At 52.6% G+C, this 23,517-nt stretch overlaps 9 protein-coding genes across 9 annotated transcripts; 4 read left to right on the forward strand and 5 right to left on the reverse strand.

The window, feature by feature from the left end:
* Positions 1-378: 378 nt before the first annotated feature.
* P170DRAFT_381437 (putative MFS transporter) lies at positions 379-2,802 on the forward strand. The gene is made up of 9 exons (XM_024845570.1): positions 379-622; positions 678-801; positions 854-929; positions 983-1,064; positions 1,128-1,230; positions 1,280-1,683; positions 1,747-1,916; positions 1,988-2,072; positions 2,157-2,802. Exons 1-9 carry the CDS (start codon positions 557-559, stop codon positions 2,472-2,474), a joined length of 1,428 nt encoding a protein of 475 aa, XP_024705874.1. The 5' UTR covers positions 379-556; the 3' UTR covers positions 2,475-2,802.
* Positions 2,803-3,917: 1,115 nt separating this feature from the next.
* Positions 3,918-4,553, reverse strand: P170DRAFT_474135 (double-stranded RNA binding motif domain-containing protein; the record flags this gene model as incomplete). Its single annotated transcript, XM_024853105.1, has 3 exons — positions 3,918-4,135; positions 4,363-4,422; positions 4,490-4,553. 3 exons carry the CDS (start codon positions 4,551-4,553, stop codon positions 3,918-3,920), a joined length of 342 nt encoding a protein of 113 aa, XP_024705875.1.
* Positions 4,554-5,502: 949 nt separating this feature from the next.
* Positions 5,503-6,332, reverse strand: P170DRAFT_149180 (uncharacterized protein). The gene is made up of 2 exons (XM_024842512.1): positions 5,938-6,332; positions 5,503-5,802 (listed from the first exon to the last, which is right to left on the reverse strand). Exons 1-2 carry the CDS (start codon positions 6,179-6,181, stop codon positions 5,681-5,683), a joined length of 366 nt encoding a protein of 121 aa, XP_024705876.1. The 5' UTR covers positions 6,182-6,332; the 3' UTR covers positions 5,503-5,680.
* Positions 6,333-7,039, reverse strand: P170DRAFT_148918 (uncharacterized protein). Its single transcript, XM_024842510.1, has one exon. The coding sequence runs from the start codon at positions 6,880-6,882 to the stop codon at positions 6,484-6,486; it is 399 nt and encodes a 132-aa protein (XP_024705877.1). The 5' UTR covers positions 6,883-7,039; the 3' UTR covers positions 6,333-6,483.
* On the reverse strand, positions 6,756-8,505 carry P170DRAFT_148901 (uncharacterized protein). The gene is made up of 3 exons (XM_024842508.1): positions 7,282-8,505; positions 7,018-7,201; positions 6,756-6,855 (listed from the first exon to the last, which is right to left on the reverse strand). Exons 1-2 carry the CDS (start codon positions 8,346-8,348, stop codon positions 7,024-7,026), a joined length of 1,245 nt encoding a protein of 414 aa, XP_024705878.1. The 5' UTR covers positions 8,349-8,505; the 3' UTR covers positions 6,756-6,855; positions 7,018-7,023.
* Positions 8,506-10,251: 1,746 nt separating this feature from the next.
* P170DRAFT_508743 (uncharacterized protein) lies at positions 10,252-12,006 on the reverse strand (the record flags this gene model as incomplete). The annotated part of the gene is made up of 3 exons (XM_024854597.1): positions 10,252-10,901; positions 10,952-11,468; positions 11,589-12,006. 3 exons carry the CDS (start codon positions 12,004-12,006, stop codon positions 10,676-10,678), a joined length of 1,161 nt encoding a protein of 386 aa, XP_024705879.1. The 3' UTR covers positions 10,252-10,675.
* A 1,877-nt stretch (positions 12,007-13,883) lies between these two features.
* Positions 13,884-17,053, forward strand: P170DRAFT_445856 (Zn-dependent exopeptidase; the record flags this gene model as incomplete). The annotated part of the gene is made up of 4 exons (XM_024850745.1): positions 13,884-14,066; positions 14,174-14,920; positions 14,975-15,174; positions 16,009-17,053. The coding sequence occupies 4 exons, from the start codon at positions 13,884-13,886 to the stop codon at positions 17,051-17,053; spliced, it is 2,175 nt and encodes a 724-aa protein (XP_024705880.1).
* A 224-nt stretch (positions 17,054-17,277) lies between these two features.
* Positions 17,278-18,882, forward strand: P170DRAFT_149062 (DUF1774 domain-containing protein). Its single transcript, XM_024842511.1, has 4 exons — positions 17,278-17,446; positions 17,521-17,734; positions 17,795-18,234; positions 18,304-18,882. The coding sequence occupies exons 1-4, from the start codon at positions 17,434-17,436 to the stop codon at positions 18,510-18,512; spliced, it is 876 nt and encodes a 291-aa protein (XP_024705881.1). The 5' UTR covers positions 17,278-17,433; the 3' UTR covers positions 18,513-18,882.
* Positions 18,883-19,218: 336 nt separating this feature from the next.
* chsB (chitin synthase class II) lies at positions 19,219-23,510 on the forward strand. The gene is made up of 6 exons (XM_024845571.1): positions 19,219-19,373; positions 19,453-19,772; positions 20,105-21,846; positions 21,903-22,087; positions 22,150-22,316; positions 22,380-23,510. Exons 2-6 carry the CDS (start codon positions 19,546-19,548, stop codon positions 23,281-23,283), a joined length of 3,225 nt encoding a protein of 1,074 aa, XP_024705882.1. The 5' UTR covers positions 19,219-19,373; positions 19,453-19,545; the 3' UTR covers positions 23,284-23,510.
* Positions 23,511-23,517: the final 7 nt, after the last annotated feature.

A 23,517-nucleotide genomic window follows, 5' to 3' on the forward strand; every position in this document is an offset into this window, starting at 1 on the left:
GATACCCTGCAGAAGGGGGGAACGGAGATCGGATTCCCCGGTTGCAGGCGACTTGCTGTCGAGAGTCTATAAAAGAACCGAAGGCATGTCATGCAGAGAAAGGCTGGAGGGGCTGTGTTGGTCGATAAGAAAAAGCCGTTATCGATAGCCCGGGTGGTTTGCCTGGTTTGCCTGGTTTGCATCACAGTCACGTGACATAGACCCGTGAGTCGACGGTACGGTACCGTACGGTTTGGTACCGTACGGGACGGCGGCTCCACCTCCGCAAATGGGGGAAATCGGGGGAAATGCGGAGGTCTGGTGCCGACGATGCTCTGGAGTCAGTCTTTGAATCCGGTAAATGATCACCCAGCCGAATTAATCATACGGAGGATTCTAGCCCATCCGGCTCCCTCATTACTGCCGGCGCCAACCCGGGGTCGGGGTGTCTAATTGGCAGCGCCCTCGGAGGTCAGCCGATTCCCCGGCGTTCGTTAGCTCGAGGGACTTATGCAAGGAGAATTGAAAGTTTTCTCCTGATAAGAAAAACCACTCCCCAACTGGAACTTCCCTCAACATGAGTGCGGCAGAAAAGAGCCCCAGGAAAGCCGAAAATGCAGATTACATTGAATCTTCTTTGGATGTGAGTGTCGATGCGAATTGGCTGCGCAATGGCTAGCCCTAACAATGCCTCCCAGGAGTCAGCAGTGGACGAGGAGCTGAAGGCTCGCGAGAGGGCACTGGTTTGGAAGCAAGATTTGCGCATTCTCCCTTTGAGCGCTGGCATCTACCTTCTCTGCTACTTGGATCGATCTAATATCGGTGGGTTGAGGCTGGACCCGAGTCGGAGACACTTGCTGACCGCCAGGGATAGGTAATGCGAAGATCCTCAACGAGGATTCGGGCAATGACCTTCTCACCGAGACGAAGATGAGCTCCTACGAGTACACGTGAGTTAGACACTCTTCTGCGAAATCTGCCTTCGCTAATCAATCGAAATTAGCATTGCGTTGATGGTGTTTCTCATCGCCTACGCTCTCTTCGAGGTCCCCTCGAATTATTTTCTGAAGAAGTTGAAACCAAGTGTAAGGCAGCATTTGCTGGGTCCGTATCCAACAATTCAATTCAAGATGCTTACATGCAGATAGCGGTGGATTGCGTTCCTCATGTTGTCATGGGGGGCATGCACAATGGGCCTGGGTGGTGCGCATAACTATGCCCAGGTGACCGGGATTCGCTTCTTACTTGGAGGTGCGTGTTTCATTGCAATTTCAAACTCGTCCTGCTTATCCGGTCACAGTCATGGAAGCGGGACTCTTCCCGGGCCTTGTTTACTTCTTAACCTTCTGGTATCGGAACTCGGAGCGTTCCTTGCGGGTGGCCCTGATCCTGGCATCGGCCACTTTAGCAGGCGCCTTCGGAGGGGCCATTGCCTACGGAGTGGGACACATGAACCAGGTCCATGGTCTGTCAGCATGGCGCTGGTTATTCATCATCGAAGGTGCGCCATCCTGCGCATCGGCCTTCCTCGTATGGTTTCTTCTTCCTGACTATCCGGAGTCGGCCTCGTGGCTCACGCCCGAGGAGAAAGAACTCGCCGCACAACGACTCCGCGTGGAAGGTTCCCAGGGGAAGGCACAGGCCATGGCATGGGAGGAAGCGAAGGGAGTATTGACGGATTGGCGCCTCTACGCCCATTACGCAGTGAGTTCTCGCGGTTGTCAGCGCCTCTCTCCGACCCCGTCGACTAACTCTCATATGTGTCAGGTGTATTTCGGCATATCGGCCCCCTTTTCCAGCTTGTCCCTCTTCTCCCCGGCCATCACCAGTGGTCTTGGCTATGCAAACCTGCGTGCTCAACTCATGACCGTCCCGCCCTGGGCGGTAGCATATGTAGTCACCACCGCGGTGGCTTGGTCTGCGGATTATTTTAACAGGTAGGTCGTTCACCAAGGACGCAGATGCATTTCACGGTCCAGTCTGTACTCACACTGGCATTTCAATGCAGTCGAGGACTCCATTCAGCCATCTTCTCGTTCATCGGAGCCATGGGTTTTCTAGCGTCTGCCGTGCTCCCGGCAGACGCCTACCTGGTAAGCATTTGGCCCCGCTGATCTTTCCGCCGTGCCGACCCGAGTACCACACAACCATGAATACTGATGGATGGCATCTTTCAGCACCGATACGGGTGTCTCATCGTGGCGACCAGCGGCGCATTTGCTTGCATCCCGCCCCTGCTCGGCTGGCTCTCCGCCAACATCCGGTCCACCGCGGGGACGGGACTCGCGATTGCCCTCAACGTTTCCTTCGGGGCGCCCGGCCAGATCGTCGGCGTGTGGATCTACAAATCCAACGAGGCCAAAAGAGGGTATCCGACCGGGCACTGGACCAACGCGGCGCTGCTTCTTGGGGTTTGCGTAGGGTGTCTGGCGTTGCGACTTTATTACGGATGGAGGAACAGGCGCATTGTGGTCGGAGAGAAGTTTGCGTATTAGCCTTTGGGACTGGGGGCGGGACAGCGCTAGTTGTAATTAAGGTGGACGACGAAGCTTCCTGATCGAGAGGATCGGATGTTAGTGAACTGGACGAACCATGGAACCGGGGGGGAGGGGCACGTGAGCAGGAAATAAGGTTAAGCTCACAACATGACCGTGACCAGACCCAAAGACTCGGGTCCGTCCATCTATCATGCAAATGCCCCCGACCAAGGGCGAGTTCTTTCAGGGGGGGATTTGAGGATGAGGAGAGGTAGAGCAATAGGGGATTGCTCTGCATCCAGAAAGGGGTCTAGTCGCTCCAAAATTGAGGGGCCCAGAAACCAAGGAGGAAAGCCACAAAAAAAAAAAAAAAAAAAAAAAAACCGGAAAAAGAGTAAAAAAGAGAAATCAGTCATAATTATTAATACTTAGCTACACCAAGCATTCGATAAAAATAAATCATTTCCTCAAAAGAACTCTAGCCCCAAAAAAAAGGCAAAATTCCAGTGAAAACTTTGCTAGCGCTGCAGTTGACCGCGACAGACCGCCTGTCCCGCGTCGGCTTTCACTTGTCCAACGTGCCCTGGAGATCAACAGCTCGCCCGTCGGTGTGTGTACTTGTCCGGGAAGACCAACAAGATCCAACAATTATTTATATATCATGGGGGGAAAGGGGGAGAACAGGAGAAACCCCCCTGAAAAAACCCCACGTGGAGGGACTGAGGGGCAGGGTACATATAGAACCACACAAACTGCAAAAAGAAAATATAAATCCAACTGCCGGGACTCAATTTCATACTTCATGAATTCACTGTCGTCAAGATATCGTGCCATAAGATCCGTCATATGGGCTGTTGTATAGAAAGAAAAGGAGTGGGCTGAAAGTCCAGAAATGAAACAAAACTGAAAGAAAAGACACAGCATCTGGGTTGAAGGGGTCATCACCTGAGAAGTCGAAACGAAAAAAGTCCGATCCGAGGACTCCAAAAAAAGAAGAAAAAGAAAGAAAAAAAAAAGGAACCAAAATTGCACCACGCTCGATCTCAAGATCAGACACAGGGACAGCAACCTTCTTTGGAATCTGTCTCTAGCACATGCTCAAGATCGACCATGGACGCTTGTTTTGTCCGAGAAAAGCCCCGGAAAAAAAAAAGAAAAGAAAATAAAGGAAAAGAAACAAAAAGTCTCCTGATAGTAGAGACCTGTATGTCGACAGCCGAAGATGTTGTACACGTCTGCGAGGCCCGTGAAATCGAGTTCAACCCGGGAAACGTCGTTTGCAACAAGAGGACAGGGAACGATGGAAGGGAGAAAGACATCGATCCTAGCAGCTGTTGTCCATGGAAGGCGAAAAAAAAATCATCAAAAAAAACCCCCGGTGAAGGGGCAACGCGGGGCGGGGGCAAGAGGTGACAAGATATTAAATCATAGTAAAGAATACAATATCCCACAAGAAGCGTCCTAACGCCGGGTATACGGGGTTGTCATTTGCTGATAGGGGAACAGTTGGCCCGGGAAAGTGGTAGCTGGCTGGCTCGGAGTCTGATTGAGATGCTTCAGTGCAACCTCCGCGGCATCTTCCTTTGCATTGTTGATATATTGACCATCGTACCAGTATCGTGCGGCAATCGTATTCTGACCTTGGATCGAAACGGAGCTGGACCAGGCTGTGCGACCTCCTGTAGAAAAGAGCAACCAGTTAGTGAAAGGCACCACAAATTCTCAGTCCAAAAGTCGGTGAAGGGTACGTTGACTCCACCCCTCAGTGTGCCGAGACACACAATGAGCAACGTTCAACAAGAAGGGTATTTCAAAATCATTCGACATTCGCCGCAGAGGCAATGCGAAGAGGGTTCAAGGGATCAAAGCGACAAATTGCGGGGGGGGGGGGGGGGGAATGGCATACCTCGACGTTCGGAAACGATGTTGAATACAGGAGGCGAAATCTTCGCACGACGGCAGTGCTCTTCGGACAACGTTAGCATACGATGGGATGATATCTCCTGAAGGAATTGCAGGAAAGTGGGGCATACCGTGAAGTTGCGTCTGCCAACTGACCCGGGTACTACCTCCTTGGGGGCTGGCGGCAGCTGACATTCTGAAAAGAAGGGATGTTCTTGGGGGAGAATGAGTAATATAAGGTGATTCTAGGCACCCGATGAAGGAAGGGTCTGGGTCTTTGAAACTTCGACGAGGTGAAGACGGATTCGAGACCACTGACGTAGGAAGGGTATGGAAGAAAGGGGAAATATCAATTGATAGGAGAGTCCGACAGAATAAAATAAAATAAAACAGGTAGACCTCTCTTTCTTTCTCTGACTCTTTCTGATTGATTGGTTTCGACTGACTATGGTTCTTCTCTGTTGCAATTGCTCGCTCCTGGTTGAGAATTGGGTATGGACCTTGATGTCTTCGCACACGAAATGGCCTTGATGGACAGATAGGGGAAGCGGGGAGTTCAGTCATATAAACAGTGGGCCATGCTTTAAACCCCAAAGTGTCACTGTGCAAGCAAGACAGTTTCGGCGTGACAAACACGGAACCTAACCATCAAACCTAACAGACGGGCTTATGCATGTCGTGGTGGACATCGCACAGCGCCAGAAAAATTAACCCCCTCCCTTATCCTCCACTCAAGGAGCGCCAGTTGCATGGAGAGTATGCGGATCATTTTTTATGAGGCTGCAAGCTGGAACGGCCCGGCGCACGCCGACTGAGAATGTACCCTTGAAGAAACGCCAAAAATGAGCAGGGAAGTAGGCCACTAGTCTCCACACGTACGCCAGATTCATTGAGCGACAAGGAAATAAGGCGACGAAGACAAGCCCGAATTGGCAGTACCAGGGGGGGATGCGACTTTTCACCCATGGAGACAACTCAGAGCCCTAGTCGTCCCTCGACCTTTCTTGCTCTCCCCCCTGGTTTCGCAGGCGATACTTACCATCGGGTACGAACCAGCCTTTTGCCTCATGGACGCTCTTCAGAAACGGACGAGAAATCTCTTCTGGAAGGAATGCACTGTGGAGGGGTGGTCTAGTTGCCCAAAAGCGGAGAGGGGCCCATAGGATCAGAAGCGACGAATTGAAGCCAGAATCGGTTCACGTCAGCCAGTAAGGCCACTCAGAGAGCTGGGAGCGGGCCCCTGGGGGGTGCCAGCTCATCAATGATTCAATCATAAATTCGAGGGCCGGGAAATAGTTCAAGGTTCCCCGTGGCTTCTAGCCCTAGAGCCAAACGGCCACAAACCGGGCCGCTCTGCATGAACAATTGCTGGCGAAAAGGGATTTTGCAGATTCCAAGAGACCAGGAGGGAGGGGGGGGAAGGAAGCGGCGCAGGGAAGCCTCGCTGGCGATGTCACTATCAAGAAGCTCAAGGGGAGCCTGGTACGGCCAGCGCGTCCACCGAGAGAGGGGGTGGGAAAGGGCCTTCTGCAGGAAAATACAGATTGCCAGCGAAGAGAGAAATTGGGTCCTCACTCACCCAATCTATTTCCGGGGGAGGCATAGGCCATGATTCGTTGCTTTCCCTGTGGCATCGTGTTGGGCATACATACGTGCATTTTCATCCTCTTCGGCGGCGGCACGAGAAGGGGATTGAATGAAGGCAGGAGGGCGTTAGAGGCCGACCGGGGGAGGGACGGAAGGAACCATATAGCAATACTCAGCACCTGCATGAAGAGGCATGAAAGGAACAATGACGCCAACGGGGAAGAGCTGGGACGCATCCACGAACTGCCATCGAAGCGGCGCAGCAGCGCTTGATTCGACGCGACGTGGTTTGGAGACGAGCCTCGATCTGCCCCGCATCGGCCTCAGGACAAGCTTAATCGTGCTTTGCCCACTTCGACACAGCTAGAAGACAGACCGAAGGACGAGGTCTGTCGACCTGCGTCTGGCCCAATCGTGCTGTTCCCCGTAGCCTTCGTCCGAATCGGAATTCAGCAGGTCTGGTCCCCATCCAGCCAGATTGATTCTTTGCATGGAACGGCTTCAAGGGTGGGAATCCGGTCCAGAACAGGGGCCCGAGTTAGGCTGACATGACGAGGAACCATTGTCTGCGTCTGTGTTTTTGGCCTCTTTTCTTTTTTGGTCTTTTTTTCTTTTCTTTTTCTTTCTCTAGTCTGTTCTTCTCCCGGTCTTCGTTCGTCGTTGAGCAGGTAACCGTGCTGGGTGCCCTTGTCAACATCCAACATTCCAAAAAGAAACCAAGTAAATCAATCAATCTTAGCCAATCACTAAAATAAATTATGAACCAAATGATTCCACCCAAAAATAGCAGGAAATAAAATAAAATAAAACAAAAACGAGGCGTATTCAAACAGCCAACCAAATCGCATGTACAAAATGTCAACATCAGAACCGCCCTGTGCCTGTTACACAGTATGGATTTCACGCCGGCCTGACCTTCCAACCACCGCCCAACCATGTTCGTGAGACTAACACCAAAGCAATAAAGAAAAAGAGACTAGGGGAAATCAAATCATAATTCGAGTCATGCAAAATAGTTGTCACGTCAGACCGACGTCGATGAACAAGACATTCCAATTTCGATCATCCCCGCCTATTCCTAGGCCGATCCCCTTCGAAGGAACACCTCATCAATGAGGCGCTTAGCTCCTATCGTCTCGATTCCCTTTGTGATCGAAGATCGCGTCGGGAGTGGAAGGGAACCATGTCTGTTCGAATGCCAGCGTCGACGAATACAGTCATCGACCAGGATAATCAGTCCAGTCGCAACAATCACACTGCGCGCGCGGTCAGCCACTGTCTTCCATGGGGCAGGAAAAAATAAATAAAAAGAGGAACGGGGCAAGAAAACACGTACTCAGCCATGTCAGACATCTTCTCATACACCGAGGCATCGCTAATCCACATGGAAGAAGGTGGGATCCAGCCTCCCTTGCTTTCCTCTTCAATGGCCTCCATGGGGGTCAAGATCTCCGGTACGATATGGGCGACTTGCTTCGACGTTCGCGTGTCGACGAGGTGATAAGTCACCTCGCGCAAATCGCCTTCCTTCCGATATTCCCGTCTCCACTGGTACTTTGTGGACCAGTATTCATACTCGTATCGCTTGGAGACCCCGGCTCCTCGTCGTTTGACTTCTACATGCGCATAGTTGGAGAACTCCAGCAGAGTATTGTCAGCAAGTGTGACGGGTCGATCGGCACCACCCTTGGCGTCTAGATCCTTGTCCTCCAAATACCCCTCGTCTCCAACCGACCTATACCCGGAATCCTGGCGCTTGTGCTCTGCATTGGGCAGCGAACCGTTGCCACTGGATCCCGGTCGCAAGCTAGCCAGCACACTGTTCCAAGAGCGTCGAAACACCGGTCGTCTGTCCGAGCGAGACGATAGAGCTTTCCTCTCCGAGTGGCACACCTCGCGTCCCGAATCCCGGCAATAGCGCCGGAAGGAGAATTTCCTCGAGAACAAGTCATACATGCGCAGATGAAACAGGGTAATCTCCTGCTGGTAGCCTCCCCGCCGCGGGACAACGGTGTCCACCCGGAGGTTCATGTTCCCATCTAGCGTCGCATCGTCGTGGCGGATAAGCAGTCGTCGCGACGACGGGAACAGGTCGGCGAACGTGGAGGGATTGGAGGGGACCACGTCGGTCGGGAAGATCTCCAATCTGCGATCCGTCACCGCGTAACGAGGCTCCTCCGGGAGGTTCTCGACGGACGGTGCGGTTGATGCGTAGGTCGATACCGAGTCTCTGGGGTCTTTGGCGTCAAGCTCCGCCGTCTCTCTCCGCTTCGAAGTGGGCCGATCGCTGTAGATCGTTGGGACCGTGCTCTTCGAACGATCCGAGACGTCGCTGTTGGTAGAGCTGGAGCTGCCTCCGGTCCTCGAACCATTCTGACATGAGGACGCACTGTAAGCTCCCATGGCGGCGCTAACGCGATATGAAAAGCGGTTTTAGTGGGATATGCAGACCCCGGTAGAACTTGCAAGAACGGGGGGGGGGGCTCTTTATTCAGTCTTCTCGGGCGCAGATTTCGGAGTCGGCGGCGGGATTAGCTCGGACACGAGATAGTGCCAATTTACTCCGAACGAGGGGGGTGGTGAAAGCGGTAGTGTGATGAAGATATCCAGGGGTGTCTGTAGTAGTGTAGTCGGTAGTATGTGGACGGGCGGGTGGGCGTAAGTCGGTGGTAACTAGGGGAGGGGGGCAGAAGAAAAAGAAAACAAAGTGGAGTCAATCAGTCAATCGATGAGATCCGATCATAGCCCCATCTCGTGGATGAATCGCTTTTAGGACTCCGAGCCGATGCCGTGTGCGACGTAGCATGAGTCGCTCGGATATATCGACGGTGAGGCAAGAGGAGGTGGTTTCGAGGCCAACCGCGAGTGGTCATACGATGGAGCTCGGCGGAAGGGAAGGAGAGGGAACTAAACAGGAAAACCATAAATATCGGAATGAGGGGAATGTGAAGGGGGTGGCCAGTGTACATAGCAGATGACGCCAGGTCAGGGCTTAACGGGCGAGAGGCACGAAGAAGACGCGGAAGGGAACCGACCAGGGTATGTGGCGCAAGGTGCTGGGATGGGATCAAATCAGAGGAAGGAAAAAAGAAAAGAAATGAAATGAAATACTGCGGAAAAATAAAAAAATAGAAAGTCAAATTAAAAGACAAGGAGGGAAATAACAATCCCAATAAGAGTGCCACGTCGATGGATCCATGACTGAATTGTCACGACCCCCTCCTCCCCGGTGCTTTGTTTACCAACGGTGATCTTTACTTCATGCCTTCTCCGAGCCCAGCCTCGATTTCCAAACCCAAAACACGAATTGCGCCTGACTCTCTGCTTCGGTCGTTCCAGAACCCTCCCACGCTGACCGGCAGTGCCACCACTGAGGGAGCTCAATATCCTCCGAGCCCCTCATACGGACATAGCCTATCGTGTCGGTTGGTACTTCTGTCATTCCGGGACGACGGAGTCAAGCCCCAAATCAAACCCAAAGGCAACCTGCTAGGACAATCTTGACTTATTGCTTCCCCTGCAGGAGGTTGCATGCAAGCATCGCACCTATCCACATGCAAACGCATACCTTCACCGGACGCTAAATAGACCGGGAATAGACCAGCCTCCTGAGACATGCTGGATGCCTATAACTAGTTCTGGATGCGAAATGTGCAACGCCTATGCCATCGACTGGCGATGTCGATGCCTGACAACCCAAGCACCTGTTGCTCACGACCGAACCATGGAACGGACTGGAGACTCTTCGGATCGGTCCGAAACCAGAGGAAGCGAGGTCACGAACAACAGATTCTTACACGAAAGCAACGACGGTGATCCAGCACGATCAAGGATGTTGATAACATGGCTCCAGTGATCTATCTCTCTTTCTCTCTTTCTGTCTCATCCGGTATCGGGTTTCGGGTATGACATCTTCAGGCATAAAGCGCATCCCGGTTTTCCAACACGAACCCCCCCCACGGTCGATGGAGACGGTGGAGATGAATGACCCTTACGTTTTGACCGCTTCGTAGTCACGGGTGATCTTTGCAATAACCGTCGTTCTGTGCTACTGGAGTAGTGGTATATTCACAGTGAACACGCGGGTCCCTTGGGAGCAACATTAACTCACCCGACGTAATCCATCCGTTGAGACCGTCAGTCTCGAAGTAGATCAAGGCAGCCATGCGGCTTCTAGATCGGTCGATTGGGTCCTCGCCACCGTTCAAGTCCCTTGCACTGAACTATACAACTTTGATGTCCTCACGCCACGGCCCCTTTCCCCCAGCCTGTTGATTTATTTTCCCCCACACATTTTCTCTTTCCTGCCCTCTAAGAACGCATGAATTCCCAACGAATGACGCGAGGAACGAGGACCTGATGTCATAGAGGCCCTGAAACACAATATGTTTATATGCGGAGGCTGATTGCCTTGTTTAGCTTCATTTCGGACTTTCTAAACATGCTGCTCTCTTTACTGGGGGGGGGGTTCGGTGAAACGGCATTCATGCGCTACACAAAGCAAAGCCAGGACCACAGCAGACACGCTCACTCGGCGCATGAACTAAAAGCGAGGGAAACAAACCAATGCTCTATGATTCGAATGTATCACCGTTAAAACCTGTTCCGTCTATTGTACAGATGAACAAAAGATCCGCCTTGCGCCCGAGTCTCAGACAGCTGAGATTGCCCAAAAAGAAACTCCGATTAGTTCCGCGAGAGATTTCGACACGCTAAGAGGCCCGCATAGTTTATACTTGTGCCCACAGCGGTCGGGGAAGCTCATCTTCGGTTTGACTTCTCGTTTCAAGGTGGCATGTTCCAGAGCCAAGGGGGCCTCCAAAAAGCCCGGTTGCGCGACTGCCACCGGTTGGGGGATGGAATCCGACGTATGCCTCACGGCGAGCAGGTTCTCCCACCGTGACAGACCATGTGTGTAACCCATAATAGGAGGCGATCGAATGGACGAGCCAGCGACTAATCCAACTTAGTATCAGACTACCCGGGGCAACTGGCTTGGAACTTACCCGAAAGCAGCAGCCCGATCATCAGCCGAGCTCTCAAACACCATCTTCTCGCCATCCCTCTCGTTGTGGGAACTCATGGCCCGACGCATCTGCTGCAGCTTCTGCTTGTGCACGGGCGAGTCATGCATCTGGCCGTTTCTCCCTACGAAGACCACCTCGTCCTCAGAGTCCTCGTCGGACGCTTGAGGCGCATCAGCCAGCCCCTCCTTGCGAAGCAAGCGTTGCTTCTCATTCCATCGCTGAATAAACTGTCTGATGTCTTCCTCAAGGTCTTGAAGCATTCCTCGCGCAGCGCGGGCGTGTTTCAATTTCGAGCGAAGCTCTTTCGGAATGTGGTAGATCTCGCTTCTGGTCCCCTTGGTCGTCTGTTTGGATGATGTACGATCCATATGCGAATAGTGAACGTCCCAAAGGGGTGCCAAGTAGTAAGGCATGGGGTCGTGTCGAGTATACGTTGGCCGAATATCCCAGTCCTTAGGAGAAGGCGGTTCCGCCCAGGGGTTATGCAGAAGGCGATCTTCATGGTGGAAAAGGCCTGGTCAGTATCTCGTCTGGTGTAGTGGCAGATGCAACCCTTGAGGCGACACCGTCGAGCGTCGAATTGCGCCGTGAACATATTCGCTTCATCAAGACGTACCGTTTTCCCAGCGTTGCCTGCGACGGCTTCCGTCCTTTCCCTTGAGCAATGCCTCGCGTCTCTTCAGGCTATCACGGCGCAGTGGCTCGCGGCGCCGAAAGGAGACGGTCGGAACCTGTTGTGTCTGATTCGAGGGCCGACCCAGGAATCTGGCCCCTGTGGTAGACTGATGATCTGCCGTGGGAATTGGATCATCTAGGGGAATTGACAACGACACGGTGGCGCCGCGCAATGCGCCACCGGCGGGCGTTGACTCCGCGCAGGCGGCATTCTGCGCGGCGGGCACGGTTTCGGTAATCGTCAGATTCTCTAGAGATGCCGTCGCTTGCTCGGTCCAGGCTGAAATGGCTCTGGTCTGCTGCGGGGACAGATTGCCCTGGACGTCTGATTGAGGACGCAGACTGGGATGGATGGCCATGGCGCAATCATGCAGTGGGGAGTAATTCGGGGGAGGGAGCCTGGAAGAATGAGTACGCGAAGATGCGAAGCGGCGGTACTGCACTACTATGAAGACGAGGTCCTCTGGAGAGCCGAGTGTTAGCCTGTGAGGCAGGTCAAGTCCAGGGAGCGAGCGGGGATGAGCGAAAGAAGACCAGATAAGAGATAGCGATGCGTCCGGTCGCGTCCGACGATCACCGACCATTACCGGTATTGAAAGCGAACCAGTGAGTGCCGTTGACTCACCCCGTGGGCCCACGCGCTGTTGGTGCCCGGCCCAATTGGTGGGACGCCGCCCGCAGCCCTAACCCTGATTGCCCTTTGAGGCTTTGAGCCCTGGAGGGAACGCGGTTGGTACTCGTATTGTACTCGTATTGTCCTTCGTCCCTGCCGGAATCTGAGTCATCGGTGATCCATCATGATTCATCTTCTCTAATTCTGTAAAACCGCTCGGTGGAGGCGGTTTCATCGACCCATGGATGAAAACTCTCATCTTATCGACGGCAAGTCGGATTTTGAGTTGCTCCCTGTTTTCTGCAATGCATTCCTACTGATATCTCTCGTGAATAGGGGCCTACTACTCCCTGGAATCCGAGAAAATATAGATATCTATCGTTGATCCCCAGATCTTTGCAGTGAGGTAGAACTTCTGTCGAACGTCGGCCATTCTATTGAGCCCAGAACTCTCCAGGATTCTCGAGCGAGTCTGCTGGTTGCCGGAATTGTCTAGGCTGCGCGATAACCCCGGGCTTGACCGCTACCCCAAACAATTCTCCCCTAGAAGGCATTGACAGGAAGCTATACTCCGTACGACACAGCCTCTTTTGACATGGGGATAGGATAGGGCCATTAGATCCCGACATGCCCCACTCCCTGGCTGACAATGAAATCAGCCAAGGCAGGACTCTGCGCACCGGCTACCGAGTGGATCGGAATCCTTTTCAATCTGCTGGGTGGCTTGGTTAAGTGGTTGCCTGGTAGAAACGATGCTTTGGCATTCTGTTGAATGTTGGCAATTAATTATTGGTATGGAGGAGGCAGGCAGCAGTTGACGATGGCACTAGATATATGTTTTGCCGACACAGCCACATACGGATTCAGGCTTAACTCACGTTGCCAACAGGAATGTAACCCACGCCTGGACTCCGAAGAGGTTCTAGCGCTTGTTTGGAAAAATCTGAGCGAAATCCGGTGCCCGTGGGTCATGTTAGTGAAGGATGGAGAGAGTCAAGCAGTCAAGTATGACCTGTGCTACGGGGAAAAGGACCGACTCCACAAGGGCGGCTAAGTCGGCCCTTCCGTCGACTTGGAAATGGAATCGCCGTTGAGGCGTTGACAGACATACGGAGTAGGAGTAGTTACGGAGTAAGCGGTAGTATCGGTTTATCATGCTTCTATTCTTGTGACTCGTTCCTCGTTAGTTGGCGCGGTCGATACCTTAGGCCCAAGCTAGTTCCAGGCACTATTCCGTACGGATTAATTATTGATGATAAATTGCCCACCGACGCACCTCTGACGCAACATTCAACAACCTCTCCTTCATCTCCTGATAAATTCCATCCATTTTTGCGCAGGGTCAAGACGCCCCTGTGGAACTTGGAAGTCCGTCCAGTGAGTTCCCGCCCGCGTTTCCCGCCTTCTTCTCCCTCTTCCCCCTTCTCCAACTCCAACTCCAACTCTCTCCCCGCCTTTGTCGTCGGGTCCTCCATCCCCCATCATTGTGCAGGTTGCCCATTTTTACAACTCCTATTCTTATTCTCCCATAGTTCAATTATCTGAACCGATTTTGCACTATATTGTGGATACGCTTTGGCCGGTGAATATCTTGAATAGCATTTTGTTTTTTTGTAAATCACCATGAAGATCGACATAGCTCTTGCGCTGGGCGCAACGGCTTCTGCGGGAGTTATGGCCGCAGTGATTCCCCAGGCGCCATTGACGAATCCCCATATATATCACAACCAAGAGAAGTATTTGATTGAATTGGCTCCTTATCAGACCAGATGGGTGACCGAAGAAGAAAAGTGGGCATTGAAATTGGTAAGCCTTCAATATCGACAGGACCGCTTCCTCGTCATCTTCATTTTTATTCCATTCTTATTCTTCCCGTTTATTTTTCTAACTACTTGCTGTCTTCTCAACAATAGGATGGCGTGAATTTCATCGACGTCACAGCAGAGCGGAATGCCGGGTTCTATCCTACGTTGCACGCACCGAGCTATGTGCACTATCCGTCGAAGATGGAGCATACCGACGAAGTAACAACGCTTATCAAAGACCTGGACAAGGCCAATATGCAGCACAACCTGGAGAAATTCACCTCCTTCCATACTCGCTACTACAAGTCTCAGACGGGCATTGAATCGGCCACATGGCTCTACAACCAGGTTCAAGATGTCATCAAGAGCTCCGGGGCCGCGGAGCATGGCGCCACTGTGGAGCAGTTTGCCCATCCATGGGGACAGTTCAGTGTCATCGCTCGGGTCCCTGGCCAAACAAATAAAACCGTCGTGCTGGGTGCTCACCAGGACAGCATTAACCTGTTCCTTCCTTCAATCCTGGCTGCGCCGGGCGCCGATGACGATGGCAGTGGAACTGTCACCATACTCGAGGCCCTGCGTGGTCTCCTACGGTCGGAACCCATTGCACGGGGGGACGCACCCAATACCGTTGAGTTCCATTGGTACTCGGCGGAAGAAGGTGGAATGCTGGGTTCTCAAGCTGTCTTCTCCCAGTATAAGAAGGATAAGCGCGACGTGAAGGCCATGCTCCAGCAGGACATGACCGGCTATACCCGGGGAGCTCTTGAGGCTGGTCGCCAAGAGGCCGTGGGAATAATGGTCGACTACGTGGACCGAGATCTCACGCAATTCCTGAAGGACGCAGTCACGACCGTAAGTCTGAATCATCCGTCTCTCCCTGGGCCTGCTTGTTGATGACCGGATTAGTACTGCGATATTGGTTTCATTGACACCAAATGCGGGTACGCCTGTTCCGACCACACGTCGGCGAGTAAATATGGTTATCCGGCAGCCATGGCGACCGAATCGGAAATGGAAAACAGCAACAAGAGAATCCACACGACTGATGACAGGATTGAATATTTGAGTTTTGACCATATGCTCGAACATGCCAAGTTGACACTCGGGTTCGCCTACGAGCTGGCATTTGCGCCGTTCTGATCGTTCGCCCCAACGTAATGCATGTATGATGTCAATTTCACGGCGTTTTGGGATTTCCAGGTGATGGTTTTATCGGGATCGAAGGCACTATTTACACGAGAAGATATAAGGTCATGTTCGAGGAGTGGGGTCTATATTCTAGAAGAGTCTGTCGATGTAAAGGCCTTGGGACTTTGAATTCGAATATGAACGACCGGTTGAGGCATTCCTAATTGTCGGTGACGTCGTTGTCGGAAAGTCTGCCTATTTGGTCAGGCAGCAACGCCGAACCGAGGCGACACTAAACTCGAAGGGTCACCCTGCAATCTCTGCAGGTGAGATCATTCCTTCGACTCTTCTCCATTCTCCCTTCATCCATGTTGTCGCTAGATTCGCTGCATTCCCACTGCATGAACGGAGTGCTGTGATCTACCAAGCGGCCTAGCCTGGGTCCATAGCAGTAGACTAATACGTCAGTCGCCCACACTAGACCCCACCTTCAAAAATCGGATCTAATATTGGCCGCGTCTTGTGCGATCGAGAGATCGACAGAAATCTCATGTGTTCAACTTGGAGCTCCTTTGGTTTTGTATATCTGTGGTCTCAAACTTTCAGTCTGAAGTGATAGCCGAAAGCCTCGTTGTGCCGCTAGGAAGAAGGCAGCGCAAAAGTTGGGCCATTGTTCCCAACACACCAGGCATCATTTCATTTTTAATTTGGAGCCACCGCAATCGATCCCCCCCACGTCCTGCAACTGCTGGCCAGTAGTAACCTTGAGCTATTCGGAATTGGTTCATAAATCTCAACATGGAATCAGTCAGCCCATACAGCCAGGAACTCCACGTTGCTTGCCTGGCAATCCAGAGGGCCACGCTGTTGACGAAAAAGGTCCTCGAGGCCGTCGACAAAGGGAGTCTCGACAAGAGCGACTCCACGCCCGTGACGGTTGCCGACTTTGCCGCCCAAGCGCTGATCATTGGCGCGATTCACCATGCATTCCCCGAGGACGACATCGTTGGCGAGGAGGACTCGGCAGCTCTTCGTGCTGATGCCAGTCTTCTTGAGCGAGCTTGGGACCTGGTCTCGTCTACCCACCTTGATGACGGCGCGAGCGAAGCTTTGCTTTATACGCCAAGTTCGAAAGAGGAAATGCTCGGGTTGATCGACTTGGGAGCCCAGGGCACCTGCGGTCCGAAGGGTCGCTCCTGGGTCCTGGATCCCGTGGACGGCACGGCGACGTTTATTCAAGGCCAACAATATGCGGTCTGTCTGGCGTTGGTGCAGGATGGACGTCAACGCGTCGGGGTGTTGGGCTGCCCTAATCTCAATTTGGCTTCGGGCCGTATGCACGAAGATGCAGTGGACCGGGATGGATACGGATCTCAGGTGTTTGCCGTCGCCGGCCAAGGTGCCTATATACGCAAGATGGGAACGGGGGCCCTCCAACCGGCTCGCAAGCTCGACCCCAAGCCCCAAATCACGGAGTTCCAGGAGTTGGACTTTGTGGATTGCGTGGCTTCCACATCTTCGAACATCGACTATCATGCTCGCCTTGCATCTTACCTGAATGCGCCCTGGCCCCACACGACCGACCTCTGGGCGGCGCAGCTTCGATATATCGCCATTGCCGTTGGAAGCTGCAACACCCTGATCAAGATTCCGCGCAAGGCGTCCTATCGATCCAAGATCTGGGACCACGCCGGAGGGATGCTGATTGCCGAGGAGGTTGGATGTACGGTCAGCGACCTGGCAGGCAACCCGGTTGACTGCAGCCTGGGCAGGACCCTGGCGGAGTGTTACGGAATGATTATAGCGCCGGCCTCTATCCACGGACGGCTTGTTGAGGCCGTGAAACATGTTGTGTAAATGGGGTCAGTTCTTGCTGACGATGCATCCCATCCCCATCTTCTTTGATTAACATAGCTATTATAAGTCCAGGATGTATGGACACGCTCGATGATAGGAGTACCAGGGAAGGGAACCGGTATAAGAGCCAATAAATGATGAAGTCACCCCGCGTCGGCTGACCACCGGCGGTCGTTCTCAGTGGCTGATTGGATCATGACATCAGAGCCATGCCATGCGAGATGGCCGGATCTGCCTTTACCTCCTACTGTACTACCTTCCCCCACCTTCACTTCCTGCTCTCCGTATAAGTTCTGTCGCGTTGTCCTGGTTGTATATTCTTTTTTAAACCTCTCTCTCCATCTCCCTTCTCCGTCACTAGGCCTCTATCGAACCATTTAATGATGACGTCTTGTAAGCTCCTTTCGTGGTTATTGTCCCCAGGGTCTATTCTATGGAACTAATGACTGCCTCACTGCCTTTCCCAGACAACCCTTTTGTCCGACGGGAATCGCATGACCGTTATACCCTGGGCTCCTATCGCCTCTTGGTGCCCTTGTCATGGCTGCTGGTCGTCGTCGTTGGTCTCTACTATACCGTCAACGCCCCCGGTGATGTCAAGCACGGTCATTCCATCTTCAGGCAGGCTGATCGACACATTACGCCGTTTAGCCAAAGCACCATTGTCACGGGCATCTTCTGGTAATGATTACCGGATCCCTCGTCTTTGGCGCCACGGCCCGCTAACCCCCAGTCCCCTAGGATTATACTCCTTCTCTCCCAACTCAGCTACGTGTATCATCTCTTCCATCGGGATGCGGCCATCGTGACGGCGACCGCCAACGTTGGCTCCCATTTTATCTTGAACAACCTGTTTATCTTCGCATGGATTCTTCTGTGGACTCGCAACCACTTCTGGGGCTCCGAAATCATCTTGATCGCCCACTTCATCAACCAACATGTGGCCTACTGGCGACATCGCAACTTGCCGCGCCTGGTGCATCTATCCGCCGTGGCTGGCCCCTTTGCCTGGACACTCATGGCCCTCTTTTGGAACGGAGCGGTCGCCGTGAAGAGCAACTCTCTGCCGGCCAGGATTACTGCGAACGTTTTCATATGGGTGATCTTCGTGATCGGGACAGGTCATATCGTGGCTGCGCAGGATGACCTGTTGGGCTATTCCTTGAGCTTTTTGACTCTTGGTATGTACTCTTTCCTTCCCACTCTGCCCGGGTGGGTGGACATTGTGCAACGCTAACCAGAGCCCACAGCCCTAGCGTTGAAGCAAATCGCCGTCAAGACCATTGCGCTGCAGTGGATCTTTGCCTTCGTTATCTTCGCCGTGTTCCTGGTGAACTCCCTCTACATCACCAGCACTCGCAGCACTGGCCGCGACATTTTCTTCCGTCGGATTGGACAAGCGGAGCCCACCGATCGCGAGCGGGAGCCACTGCTTAATGAACCGGCCCAGACCGCGTGACGGATTAATTAATCGATCTTGTGGGTGAACGAGAGGAGATACCAGTAGTAACTACTATTCCCTAGCCCGGGGTTTCGGTGGACCTGCTTTCCCCCTCTCTTTCCCACTCCACATAACCTTAAATGAGGGTAGTACGTGAAGTGATATGTGTGTTTTATCTAAAAGGTGTCTCTCTCCCCCGAAGCAGCGAGTTTTTATTCGGTGTTAAGCTGTCTCATATGTACCTTGCCGCTCGTTTCCGGATTGCATGGAGGTAGGTTGTGCGCTGGTTCAAGTTTGGTTTTGTCTATAGTCTACATAATAATTTGAGAATCAACGTTGTGCCGTTGAATGGAACGGCGCGTTCTCACTCGGTGTGCTTCAAGTCCAGAAGACAAAAAAAAAAAAAAAAAAAAAAAAAAAAAGAGCTCGTTCAGCTTGTGGACACATCCATGGGTCAACATTGATCGATAGACGCAAGGACGGGCCCCGCCGGCTGCCGCAAAGCAACCACCGACAAACGGCGTTGCCCCGGCGACAACCAGCGTCTCCTCCGCGCTGCCCCAATTCGCCGGCTCGATGGCTGCCACGAGTTGAAGCGTAGGCATCACCCTAAAATCTCCAATGGGATGAAAATCTCCCGGTCCAAACGCAGGGGTAATTTCTTTTGATTTATTTAACAGGCAACGCTCGGTAAGTGAGTGTTGGTTGACGCCAACTCCGGACACCCGCGTGCCTTTCCATTGTTTACAACGGTCCTTCTCTTGTGCACCCCGACAGCGTTGCGACTGATCTCATTGATTTGGTCCGTACAGTACATTCCGGTTGAATACCATACGATTGATTTGTTTATCTGGCTGTCCCGCTAGCGAGATTTTCGGGGTAAGTGCTGGACCTCAGCATTCCTGAATCCCCCATTGTGGAGCAGCTGAACTGACGACGCCATGAGGGTTTTGTCTAGACCTCGACAGAGAGCGACCGTTCTGCCTTCGGGCTGAGACTGTCTCGGCGACTCTTGTGAGGAATCAGAGCAACGGTAGACTCAATCGCAGACATGAATCCCAACCAGTCGCGCATCTATCCTCCGGCGCCCAACTACGAAGACGAACCGCCGGCCTATGGATACGGAGAAACGACCTCGTTCCTTTCAGACAACGAGTCACCGCGCCACAATGGAACAACGATGCGACTGCTTCCGACGAGTGGTGATATAGACAGTACGCTGCATAGTGGCGGAGGTGCAACGTACCAGTACGGACAGACTTATGAGGATGATGCTCGGTAAGTTGTGGTGAACCCGGTTTCTGTCATGTCTCTGGCCTCGCATACCCAGGATTCCAGTGGTGAATCACTGGAATTCCGGCAACGCTCCCCCATCCATATGCTCCCGTTCCATCCCTTGCTAGTTTTGATCCATCGTGTCGGATTAGCAATTCCGCCGAGGGGATTTCTGCGTGTTGTCTCTTTCGTTGGCGCTCCTATACCTGTTTGCTCGTGCGGTTGGGAAACTGCGTGCCCTGAAGCTGCGGTTCTCACAACGCGTGGAAATGATTGTTGTCCACAATGCCCTGCCATCGAAGACCTCGAGCTAATGCACGCATCCCTCGCAACAGACCAGAATACGCAGAGCAATATTCTACTCGATACCATGAATATGACCCGCCCGAATCCCCCTCACGGCCCGTTTCGAGTATGCGAAATGCTCCAAACATCCCTCCTCCTGCCGCATCAATGGTAGATATCCCTCACTACTCGTCTCGACCAGGCTCTCCCATGCGACCTTGGTCCCCAACCCGCGCCGCGGACTGGACTCGACCTGCTGGACCGCCGTCTGTCACTGGATCTCATTACGAACGCGCAGATATCAATGGCAGTCCCCGACCAGGCACCCCGAGCTCGAGATATGGCGGCAGCCCTCGACGACCATTACCACCGGCACCACTGTTTTCTAAAACGGGATCGGTGTCAGGTGGTCAGGATGCGAGTATCGATATTGGTGACGGTGTTGATCCCGACGATGTTTTCGGTGGTGGTGGGAGAACGGTAGAGCCACACCACAACCACACGGCGAGTGTTCGATCGTTCATGAGCGAATCCACTGTGATCACGGACGAGAAGGACGCGATGACGAAGGTTGACCTGGATGACGACGACGAAGCAAGTGAGATGGTCGACCCCAATCTACACTATGGTCCCGCGCCCGAGAAGCAGAGCCGTCGCGGTGTTCGAGACGCTCAGATGGTCAAGAAGGAAGTCCAGCTGATCAATGGTGAGCTGATCCTGGAGTGTAAGATTCCGACTATCTTGCACAGCTTTTTGCCCCGGCGAGACGACCGAGAGTTCACGCACATGCGATACACTGCAGTGACCTGTGACCCGGACGACTTCACCCAGAAAGGCTACAAGTTGCGCCAGGAGATCGGCAGTACCGCGCGTGAAACGGAGCTGCTGATTTGTGTCACCATGTACAACGAGGACGAGATCTGTTTTACTCGGACCATGCATGGTATTATGCGGAACATCAGCCATCTTTGCTCCCGTTCCAAATCGCGAACCTGGGGCAAAGACGGATGGAAGAAGATCGTGGTCTGCGTGATTGCGGATGGCCGGAAAAAGGTGCATCCCAGAACTTTGAACGCTTTGGCAGCGCTGGGTGTCTACCAAGAAGGTATTGCCAAGAACATTGTGAACCAGAAGCAGGTGAATGCTCACATGTACGAATACACCACTCAGGTATCGTTGGATGCAGACCTGAAGTTCAAGGGTGCAGAAAAGGGTATCGTGCCGTGCCAGGTTATCTTCTGCTTGAAGGAACATAACAAAAAGAAACTCAACTCCCACCGGTGGTTCTTCAATGCTGTTGGCCGAGCGCTCCAGCCGAATATCTGTGTTCTTCTCGACGTCGGTACAAAGCCCGATCCCACTGCATTGTACCACCTGTGGAAAGCCTTCGATCAGGATTCCAACGTTGCCGGAGCGGCTGGTGAGATCAAGGCAGGCAAGGGTAAAGGCATGCTTGGCCTTTTGAACCCCCTGGTTGCCAGTCAGAACTTCGAGTATAAGATGTCCAACATTTTGGATAAGCCTTTGGAGTCGGTCTTTGGTTATATCACCGTGCTTCCCGGAGCCCTCAGTGCGTACCGTTTCTTCGCGCTGCAGAACGATGCGGAAGGCAACGGGCCGTTGAACCAATACTTCAAGGGTGAAACGCTACATGGACAGGATGCAGATGTCTTCACAGCCAACATGTACCTGGCGGAGGATCGAATTCTCTGTTGGGAACTGGTGGCTAAGCGCGACGAAAGATGGGTCCTGAGATTCGTGAAGAGTGCCGTTGGCGAGACCGATGTACCAGGTAAGCTATTTTCAGTTGGGGGTTGAGTGCCACAGCTAAACACATATCTTCTTTAGACACTATTCCCGAGTTTATTTCTCAGCGGAGACGTTGGCTGAACGGTGCTTTCTTCGCCGCGGTCTATTCCATCGTCAACGGAAAGCAGCTGTGGAAGACGGACCACTCGTTGCCCCGCAAGATCCTGCTTCAAATCGAGTCCGTTTATCAGTTCCTCCAGCTTCTTTTTACGTATTTCGGATTGGTACGTGGGCATGAACCTTCAAGGAAAAAGATGATGTTCCAAGAACTAACACTTATGGCCAGGCAAACTTCTATTTGGCTTTCTACTTCATTGCCGGATCGCTGTCCGATGAGAAGATTGATCCATTTGGCCACAACATGGGCAAATACATATTCATCGTCCTTCGATATGCTTGCGTCGTGGTTATGTGTCTACAGTTCATTATCTCCATGGGTAATCGACCTCAGGGGTGAGTACCCAAGCAATTTACATGTCCCTGGCAGACAAATCAGAACTAACGAGGATATTTCAGGGCCAAAAAACTGTATCTCTCCGGCATTATTGTCTATTGCGTGATCATGATCTATACCGCATTTTGTGCGCTGTACCTGATCGTGTTGGAGCTCATGTCAAAATTCGGAGCAGATGTGGATCTAGAAGTCAGCGACGGACTAATGGTGAACATTGTGATTTCAATGCTTTCGACCATTGGTCTCTACTTCTTTAGTTCCTTTCTCTATCTCGATCCATGGCATATGTTCACCTCCTCGGCCCAGTATTTCGCTCTCATGCCAAGTTACGTGTGCACCCTGCAGATCTACGCCTTCTGTAATACTCACGACGTGACCTGGGGTACAAAGGGTGACAACGTCGTAAACACGGATCTGGGAACTGCGAAAATCATCAACGGTTCTATCGTCGAGGTTGAGATGCCGTCGGAGCAGCTCGACATTGACAGCGGATACGATGCTGCATTGCGAAACCTTCGTGATCGCCTCGAAGTTCCCGAGCCCCCGACGCCGGAAAGCCAACTGCAGGAAGACTACTACCGCGCCGTGCGAACATACATGGTGTCCATCTGGATGATCGCGAACCTCATCTTGGCGATGGCCGTCTCGGAGGTCTACGGCGTCGATTCTGGCGGCACCAATGTCTACCTGGCCATCATCCTCTGGTCCGTCGCCGTATTGGCTCTGTTCCGTGTGATTGGATCCACGACCTATGCGATCCTTTTCGTGGTGCAGAAGATTGTCGAGGGTAAGACCAAGTTTGAAGCCGGTAATATCGCTTCTGCCCACGCCAGTGCCAGCGCCAACTCCAGTGCCGTGGGCAGCAATACAAACTATGGCGGAGGCGGAAATGTTCGCGACAAGTTCACTGAAGCTAGGTGGGCCATGAAGCGAGGAATGGGTAAAGCTATGTTCTGGAAGAAATAAGTTCTTTGCATCTCTCCTCCTCTTGGGCCCCCCATTTTTCTCTTTTCCGATTTCTCTCCATTTTCTTTTCTTTTTGTTCTCATAATATGACTTTCGATTCTTGGCGTTCGTGTTCTTGATGGGAAATACCGGAAATACCGCAATGATCTGGGATATGGAACGCGGCATGCTTGTATGTACTTTGATGATTGGATGGATATAATGATAGGAAATGTAAATGCACTGTCTCCTCAA

This window comes from Aspergillus steynii (assembly GCF_002849105.1).
Source record: "Aspergillus steynii IBT 23096 chromosome Unknown P170scaffold_3, whole genome shotgun sequence".
Taxonomy (NCBI): domain Eukaryota; kingdom Fungi; phylum Ascomycota; class Eurotiomycetes; order Eurotiales; family Aspergillaceae; genus Aspergillus; species Aspergillus steynii.